This window comes from Bufo bufo, chromosome 3 (assembly GCF_905171765.1).
Source record: "Bufo bufo chromosome 3, aBufBuf1.1, whole genome shotgun sequence".
NCBI lineage: Eukaryota > Metazoa > Chordata > Amphibia > Anura > Bufonidae > Bufo > Bufo bufo.
Window position 1 is genome coordinate 462,276,990 of NC_053391.1, and position 9,389 is coordinate 462,286,378.

The following is a 9,389-nucleotide window of genomic DNA, read 5'->3' on the forward strand; positions in this document are numbered from 1 at the left end:
CCCCGTTGCTCCTAGACGCTTAGTTGCATATATTAAAACTTCATTTTTCTCAGCAATGCGGACACATATGAACATGGGACCAACACAGAGCCCTTCAGCTGCCAAGTGCACATGTAACAGGTCAGCCAGTTTCATAGCTACAAATCTACTGACAGACAGTACCCCTAGAAAAGATTTAAAATTGACCATAGGGAAATTCTAAACTAAGGTGTGTTCTGTATTTAGCATCACAGGTGTCTTAAAACTTGTAATCAGTCAGTCTACCTATTTAAAGGGTTAAAAGTAGTCACTGTACTGTTTGGTATATTGATGTGTACCACACTAGACATGGACCATAGAGAGCTAAAGGGAGAGTTGTCTCAGGAGATTAGAAAGAAAATGATAGACAAACAAGTTAAAGCTAAAGGCTATAAGACATCTTCAAACTGCTTGATGCTCCTGTTCCTACAGTTGCACATACAGTATCTCACAAAAGTGAGTACACCCCTCACATTTCTGTAAATATTTAATCTTTTCATGGGACAAAACTGAAGATCTGACATTGATACAATGTAAAGTAGTCAGTGTACAAGTTGTATAACAGAGTCAATTTGTTGTGGCCTCAAAATAACTCCACACAGCCATTAATGTCTAAACCGCTGGCACCAAAGTGAGTACACCCCTAAGTGAAAATGGCCAAAATGTGCTCAAATTGTCAATATTTTGTGTGGCCACTATTATTTCCCCACACGCATTACCTAGGACCTCCCATCTGGGACAGGAAACATAAAGAGATAAAATGGTTCACACCCCCACCACACCTCAGTTCAGGTTTCCTGTCCTCCGGATAGGAGGTACCTGAGGAGTTCCCTTTTTTTCTTTTTAGGTTCTCACCTCGGAGGGCTGGGGGAGGTCCAGGTCTACAACACCGTAACGGGGCCTACCCCTGGCGGCGTAAGTCTCCAGTGGGAGCTGTCGCCTAAGCCTGTCCTGCTCCTGCCTCCTCCCAAAGACTCATAGGGGAGCCGCTGTGGCTGTGTTCAGGCGGCTCCCGGTCCATGATAGTGCGGCGGCCACTGTCCCACTTCTAAGATGGCAGAGAGTGCTCTGATGCGCTCTGCGCATGCGTGCCGGGGCAGCTTCTTCCGGGGCATTAAATCTCTCCCGGCGGCGCTTACAGGAAGGGGAGGGGCTTGCCGACCTCATGGATTAGGTTTTTCTGTTGGGCATACTGTTAAAAGGAGCCGAGGCGCGTAACAAGTTGGTAGCAGGAGGGGACAGCCAGCCGTGGTACGCACACAGTGCTGTGCAGGATCTGGAGTCTCCACTAAGATGTTGGAACCAGGTGATGGTGGATGTGCCGATCCCTTGGAACCTTCGAGGCCCACAAGCCCAGTATTGGACCTGAGGAGTGGGGAAGCTTGACTCTTATTCTATCCCTCTATTAATAATTTAGGGCGTTTTTTGTTTTGTTAGGTAGCAAAAACACCTAAGAAATCTTCCGGCAAAACTAAACATAAGTAATGTGGAGGATGTAGTGTAGCGTTGTCAGCTGCATATGCTAAACCACTATGTCAAGCTTGTATAGATAAGTTAGTTATGGAAGAATACCATATCTTTTCTAAAACCATTAAGGCCTTAGTACGATCTGAAGTGAAGTCCTCCATTAAGTCCTTTTCAGTTGGGGCCATCAGAAATCACCGGAAAGGCGTACCTATAACATGGACTCTGCTTCTGATCTTTCTGGTGAAGACGAAGACATAGAATCAGGTCAGGAGTTATTGTCTGATTTTATGTCTTCAGATGAGGATTCAGCGGGGAAAGCGTTATTTCTACCTAAGATACTGAGCCCCTATTAAAAGCCGTAAAAGCCACGATGCAGTTGGAGGACGTAAAACAGCCTAAGACTATTGCCGACCAAGTTTTTGAGGGCCTTGGCCCTAAGCGCCATGGAGTTTTTTCCGTTCATAAGAACATAGAAGCATTGATTAGAAAAGAATGGAAAAACCCTGACAGAAATTTTTTTATGCCAAATTCTGTTAAAAGAAAATAATAATTTGAAGAGTCAGTGGCGGGCGTATAGGACAGAGCTCCTGCTGTAGATGCTCCTGTAGCCAAAATAGCCAAAAAAATCGACTCTTCCATTTGATGATTTAGGCTGTTTAGGAGACCCTTTAGATAAAAGAGCAGATGTTTATCTTAAGCGTAATTGGGAATGCCTCTACAAATCTCAGACCGGCCATTGCCGCCTCCTGGGTCATTAAGGCTATGGTTAGGTCAACTAGAATCCCGTATCAGAGACAAAACCCCTAGAGAGGACTTACTATCCTCCCTCCCAACTTTCCTCAGGGCAGCAGACTTTCTTGCAGACACTTCTACTGACGTGGTCTGTTTTTCTGCCAGAGCAGCGGCTATGTCAAATGCAGCAAGGCATGCTATTTGGCTAAGATCATGGAAAGGGGATTCAGGGTTCAAGTCTAGACTTTTCTCTCTCCCTTGTGAAGATCTGGTGGGTTTTTGTTTAAAACCCAGGAAAACAGATCAAAAGACAAATCCCAATGATGCCAGAAGTCAGGTAGGAGGAAGACTGTCTCAGTTCTTCCCAGCCTAGGGGTCCATTTCTCAGAACAAATGGATCCTAAGTATAATAAACAAAAGGAATTCCAGTTCGACCCAAAAATCTGGAAAAAAGGAAAGCTTTGGAATCAGAGATTTTTTTCCCTCTTAGACAAGGGAGGTTTGTTCAGTTCCCAAGACGGGAGAGGGGCAAAGGGTTCTATTCCCCTTTATTTTTGGTGAAGAAACCAAATGGTACGTTCAGGGTTATTTTAAATCTGAAGAGACTGAACAAATTTCTGGTCTACAAGAAATTTTGAATGGAGACGATAATAACAACTGTGAGCCTACTTTTCCAGGATTGCTCGATGGCAAGCCTGGATCTGGAGGACGCGTATTGCCACGTCCCAATCCATTCCTCCTCCCAAAAGTTTTTAAGAACCGCAGTTTGGGTTCAGGGAAAGTTGCTGCATCTCCAGTACAGGGCGCTTCCCTTTGGTGTAGCACAGGCTCCAAGACTCTTCACCAAAGTGGTAGCAGAATTAGCGGCCTTTCTAAGACAGTCAGGAATTACTCTGGTGCCCTATCTGGACGATTTTTTGATCATCTCAAAAGAAGGTCTATAAAAAGACATGAAATACCTCTGCTTCACTTTAGGACATGTAGGATGGATAATCAATTGGAAAAAATCAAATCTGATTCCTTCTCAAGTTTGCGTTTTTGGGGAATTCAGTTGGACTCTTGTTTACAAAAAAGTTTTCTTCCCCTTGAAAGGAGAGAGGCGATTATGAAGCAAATAGGGTCAGTCTTTCTGTCCTACCACTGTACTTTCAGGGAAGCGATGGCAGTGCTAGGACATCTGATATCAGCAATCCCAGCAGTATCTTATGCACAGATCCACTCCAGAGATCTTCAAGCGGACATCCTAAGATCCTGGGACGGCTCCCCATATTCTTTAAGTCAAAAATTCCACCTTTCCTCAAAGGCAAGATGCTCCCTGTTGTGGTGGATGATACCAGAAGATCTATCAGCAGGAGTGCCATGGACATTTCCAGACCAGACCATAATTACTACAGACGCCAGCCCTTGGGGTTGGGGAGCCCACTCCCAAAACAGATACTGGCAAGAGTGGTGGCATCTGAATACGAGGAAAGCATCCTCCAATTTCAAGGAGTTAAAAGCAGTAGAGAGGGCACTGACAGTGGCGCTTCCGGAAATAATAAACAGAAAGATTGTGTTCTATTCGGACAATTCAACAGTGGTGGGCTACATAAACCGTCAAGGAGGAACGAGAGTCTCTTCCCTCCTACATCTATGCCAGGAGATCTTTTGTATAGCAGAGAGAAGAATGCTTTTCCTTGCAGCGGTACATCTGAAGGGGAAGGAGAATGTTATAGCGGACTTCCTCAGTCCAGTTTCCATAAAACAGGGCGAATGGTGTCTAAACAAAGAAGTTATTTTTTTTTTTACAGATAGTCCAGAGGTACTGTCTTCCTACAGTGGACCTTTTCTCCTCAAGAACCAACAGGAAGGTAGACAAATTTTTCTCCCTCAATCATTTGGACAGCCCATCAGCAGTGGATGGGCTAGCTGAGGACTGGAGCCAAGAATTAGGGTACGCTTTCCCTCCAATTTGCCTCATCCCATCCCACAAGTATTGAAGAAAATAGAGAGAGAGAGTGGAGCAATCAGGATAACCGAGGCAAAGTGGCCCAAGAGGTCCTGGTATTCGAATCTTCTAAGGTTGGCAGTACAGCATCCGTGGACCCTACCATTGAGAGAGGACCTTGTTTTTTTAAACCCATGACGGCTCCATAAAAATTTCCCTCCCTAATAATAAAAAAAAATATTTTTTTTTTTTTTTAAATTGTGAATATATTTAGATAGAGCCCCTTTTCCTTGGAGATTTGGAGGATGTATTCTCCTCTTTCCACTATTCATGTTGTGTTCTGTCCTTTAATCCTTCTTGCTTGGTGGTTGGCACGCCTCTGGAGTTTGGTTTATTATAATCACTGGAGTGTGGTGGGGGTGTGAACCACTTTTTCTCTTCAGGTTTTCTGTCCCGGATGGGAGGTCCTAGTCGCATGGGTGCTGTCATAGGTTTCAAGAAAAACAATTACCGGTAAGAGCAATTATTGTTTTTCCAGCACTGCCTTAACTCTGTTGGGCATGCAGTTCACTAGAGCTTCACAGGTTGCCACAGGAATCCTCTTCCACTCCTCCATGACGACAACACAGAGCTGGTGGATTTTAGAGACCTTGCGCTCCTCCACTTTCTGTTTGAGGATGCCCCACAGATGCTCAATAGGTTTTAGGTCTGGAGACATGATTGGCCAGTCCAACACCTTTAGGGTCCATTCACACTTCTGTATAATGGGTCCGCATCCGTTCCGCATTCATTCTCTATGGGGGCAGGAATGGATGCGGACAGCACACAGTGTGCTGTCCACATTTCCGGAGCGCCCCCCGATCTTCCGGTCCGCGGCTCTGGGAAAAAAATAGAACACGTCCTATTCTTGTCCGCATTTGCGGACAAGAATAGGCAGTTCTGTGGGGATGCTGGCCAGGTGTATTGCGGATCTGCAATATACTACATACGTGTGAATGGACCCTTAGGCCTCTTGCACACAAACTTTTTTTTTTTTTCCCCGTATGCGGACCGTATACCAAACTATTATGGCATTCATGGTTCTCTCAATGAGCTGTAGCTCCACACAGGCGGCAGCACTCATGCAGCCCCAAACCATGACATTCCCACCACCATGCTTGACTGTAGGTAAGACACACTTGTCTTTGTAGTCCTAACCTGGTTGTCACCACACACACTTAACACCATCTGAACCAAATAAGTTTATCTTGGTCTCATCAGACCATAGGACATGGTTCCAGTAATCCATGTCCTTAGTCTGCTTGTCTTCAGCAAACTGTTTGCGATCTTTCCTGTGCACCATTTTTAGAAGAGCTTTCTTCTGGGACGACCTCCATGCAGACCAATTTGATGCAGTGTGTGGCGTATGGCCTGAGCACTGACAGGCTGACCCTTAGCACTCATATGTCTATTCTGAAAAGACAACCTCTGGATATGACACTGAGCACGTGCACTCAACTTCTTTGGTCGACCAGGCAGAGGCCTGTTCTCAGTGGAACCTGTCTTGTTAATCCGCTGTATGGTCTTGGCCACCGTGCTGCAGCTCGGTTTCAGGGCGTTGGCAATCTTCTCATAGGCTAGGCCATCTTTATGTAGAGCATCAGTTTTTTTTTTCAGATCCGCAGAGAGTTCTTTGCCATGTTGAACTTCCAGTGACCACTACACCTGCTCCCCAATCATAGCTGAAACCTTGTAACACTAAAGAGTCACATTACACCGGGGATGGAAAATGGCTAATTGGCACAATTTGGCCATTTTCACTTAGGGGTGTACTCACTTTTGTTATGTTGAGTTATTTTGAGGGCACACCAAATTTACACGGCTATACAAGCTGTACACTGTCTACGGTACTTTACATTGTATCAAAGTGTCAGATCTTCAGTGTTATAATAATAATAATCTATAATAAAATATACCTTTTGTGAGATACTGTGTGTATGTGTGTGTGTATATATATATATATATATATATATATATAGTGTGTGTGTGTGTATATACTAGTTTGTGTGTGCATCCAGTGCTCTTTTTCTCATAAAGATGACATACACCCCTGCAGAACCTAAGCAACAGATTCGGCACTGCTGTTTAGTCACAATAGAAATGTGAATGACACGTAGTGTGAGGTTAGATAATATAGTTTTTAATTTTTAGACCCAATGGCAATATTCAGCATGTTTATTGCTTTTAATATGTTTTCAGGTTCTTCTGATTGGAAAATCCATTAACTTTCTGCATCAGGTATGCCATGATCAAACACCAACTGCTAAGATGATGGCAGTAACTAAAACAGCTGAGTCCCCCAAAGATGGTAAGTCAAAAATAGGAGAGCAGCGGGTCAGGTTCTCAAACTGTATGTAATGTGTTTTGTATTCCTAGTATTTAGTGACTGTATGTGAATAGTGGTAGAATTCTAGAGATTCTAAAACACTTGAATGAATGCTACCCATATTACTTCTGCTTGTGGTAGGGAAAATGCTTTTATCAGATCCGTTATTTTTAGTTTTTGTCCCTTATTACTTTACCTGCACAACAGTGTAAAGAAAGGTATCAGAGACTTTGTATTATTAACTGTTTACGTGCTGCGTGTTGTAAATTCACAAGGGGGTGGTCCTGGTCTTTAAAGGGAACCTGTCACCTCTACTATGCTACCCTCACTGAGCGTTTCTAAATGTTCATTGTGTTACCCTAAACATAGAAATTACACTTTTAATTTCATTTGCAGACTAAGGGTCCATTCACACGTCCGTTGTTTCTTTCCTGATCTGTTCCGTTTTTTGCGGAACAGACCTGGACCAGATCTGTACCCATTCATTTTCAATGGGTCCTGAAAAAAATCGGACAGCTCAATGTCAGATTTTTTTTCAGGACCCATTGAAAATGAATGGGTACAGATCTGGTCCAGATCTGTTCCGCAAAAAACGGAACAGATCAGGAAAGAAACAACGGACGTGTGAATGGACCCTAATTCAATAAGTATTATGCATTTTTGTACTTCCCGCCTTTTATGCAAATGAACATAAGTCATATCTTACTTGTGTGACCAGAGAAAAGTCATATTTTCAAGCTCTGACTCATCTCAGGTTAATTTGCATATGTATCAAATCGTTTTTTTTACACAATAAAAGCACACAGAGCTATGGGGACTGGGTATTGCGGATGTACTAGCGGCCATCTAGCAACCCATGTCCTCAGCTCTATACTACCCAAAATCCAGGTGACAGGTTCCCTTTAAAAGGGGTTTTCAGGACTGCATCATTAGAATAAGCTATCAATATCAGATCACTGGTGGTCTGAGTTCCAGCACCCTGGCAATCAATTGACCGAAGGGCTTGCTAGCTTCATTGTTACTTCATTGTTTACCTGGATTATCTATATACAGGACTCCTTCTAGTGGCAGTTCCTGGTATTGCAGCTCAGTTCCATTAATTTGAATTGGACTGAGCCGTTACGGTCTGTAATACCAGGCACAGGCCTGGTCTGATCTAATATTGGTGGCTTAGCCTAGGGATAGGCCATCTTGATTGTAGTTTTGCTAGACCCTAAACTTGCGCCAATGTATATTTATAACGCAGATGTAAGCTTCCCGCAGTCAGAGACTCTGCTTCTGTCCTTCCTGTTCTCACTTACACAGCACTTTGTAGATCTAGGTATTAGGTCTTAGTAAATGATACGATCAGTTTATTTGTAGCAGTAAGAATTTGACAGATCTTTTCCATATGCCCGTATCGTATTTACAGTCATCCTTGTATTAATCGCTGTTACTCTTATTTCTTTTAGCTGCAGACTTATTCACAGATTTGGAAAATGCTTTCCAGACTAAAATTGATGCTGCGTATTTTGAAACTAGCAAATACCTTCTGGATGTCCTTAATAAGAACTACAATCTGCTGGAGCACTTACAGGCCATGAGGCGCTATCTCCTGCTGGGCCAGGGAGATTTTATACGCCATCTTATGGACTTGCTCAAGTAAGTAATGTGTCTTAAAATGTTTGTGTATCTACTAGTCTGACAATAACTCATCTAATACACAATTGTTACATCACAATCTCATACCCATCATACCCATGAGGGGAATGAAGCATTCCACAATTCACTACTGAATAATGTACCCCCACAGGTTCCCTTTAAAATAAATTTCACTGTATTTCACATCTAATGTCGAACGATTAGGCCATATTAACACCTTAGCGCAACATCAATTACAGTTATGTCACAGGCATGCAGCGAATTTATGGAGCGGATGTCGACAGCTAAGAATTTTCCAAGACCTTAGTACTGATGAACCACCCTCTGGATAGGTCATTAGTATCTTATCGCTGGGGGTCCAACACACGGGACCCCCGCCGATCATTTGTTTGAGAAGGCATCAGCGGTCCTTTAAGCGCTGCAGCCTTCACCCTGCTCACCAAGCACAGTGCCATACATAGGATAGGTCATTGGTATTAAAGTCTCAAAAATAACTGACACCCATCCGCACTGACCATGGCATCTGAATGGTTATAGAGGGAGGAAGTTCCCTCTGTCCTCCGATCATCCCACCTCAACACCCCACCCACCCGTTGAAAAATCACTGATCGCTTTTTATGAGAGTATGGGGCCTTGTAAATAGTAATTTACCATTGTAATCTTCCAAGTAAGTCCTGCGTGTGGCAGGGCTTACTAGGAAGTCATTAAAGTCACCATAGACTGCAATACTAAATTGTTGCAGTCTATGGTATAAGCGATTCAAGTCCCCTAGGAGGGTTAAAATAAAAGTTAAAATATTTGTTAAAAGTATTACTTATTCTAAACCATGTAATTGTGTGCTTGTGGCTTTTGTACCTGCCTGACAATTTTTTAGCATTTTCTGTATATCCGCTTATATTAGAGTATGTTTAGGGTTCATATAAAGTTGAAAAAAAAAATCTTGCTACTCTCTTCAAAATCTTCATTTACATTAGGCTTCATATAATCCTGAAGACCAACTCTTGAAAATTATTCTCTTATTTTTTTAAGTAATAACTTTTGAATCTACTGATTTTCTGTTTCTTAGACCAGAGCTTGTCCGTCCAGCAACAACACTGTACCAACACAATCTTACAGGAATCCTGGAGACTGCAGTGAGGGCAACCAATGCTCAGTTCGACAATCCTGAGATTCTCAAACGCTTGGACGTCAGACTTTTGGAGGTAATGTGTATTTGTTGAATAATCCTACAATTAAAAT

General features: G+C 43.0%; 1 protein-coding gene across 3 annotated transcripts in view; it reads left to right on the forward strand.

The window, feature by feature from the left end:
- The window catches only part of TUBGCP3 (tubulin gamma complex associated protein 3), a 151,348-nt gene that overhangs the window by 96,858 nt on the left and 45,101 nt on the right, over nucleotides 1-9,389 (forward strand). For all 3 annotated transcript variants that reach the window (XM_040425207.1, XM_040425208.1, XM_040425210.1), the window contains 3 exons: nucleotides 6,383-6,491; nucleotides 7,961-8,150; nucleotides 9,217-9,352. In XM_040425207.1, the coding sequence (XP_040281141.1) occupies nucleotides 6,383-6,491; nucleotides 7,961-8,150; nucleotides 9,217-9,352 (435 nt within the window). The remainder of the gene's footprint in view (nucleotides 1-6,382; nucleotides 6,492-7,960; nucleotides 8,151-9,216; nucleotides 9,353-9,389) is intronic.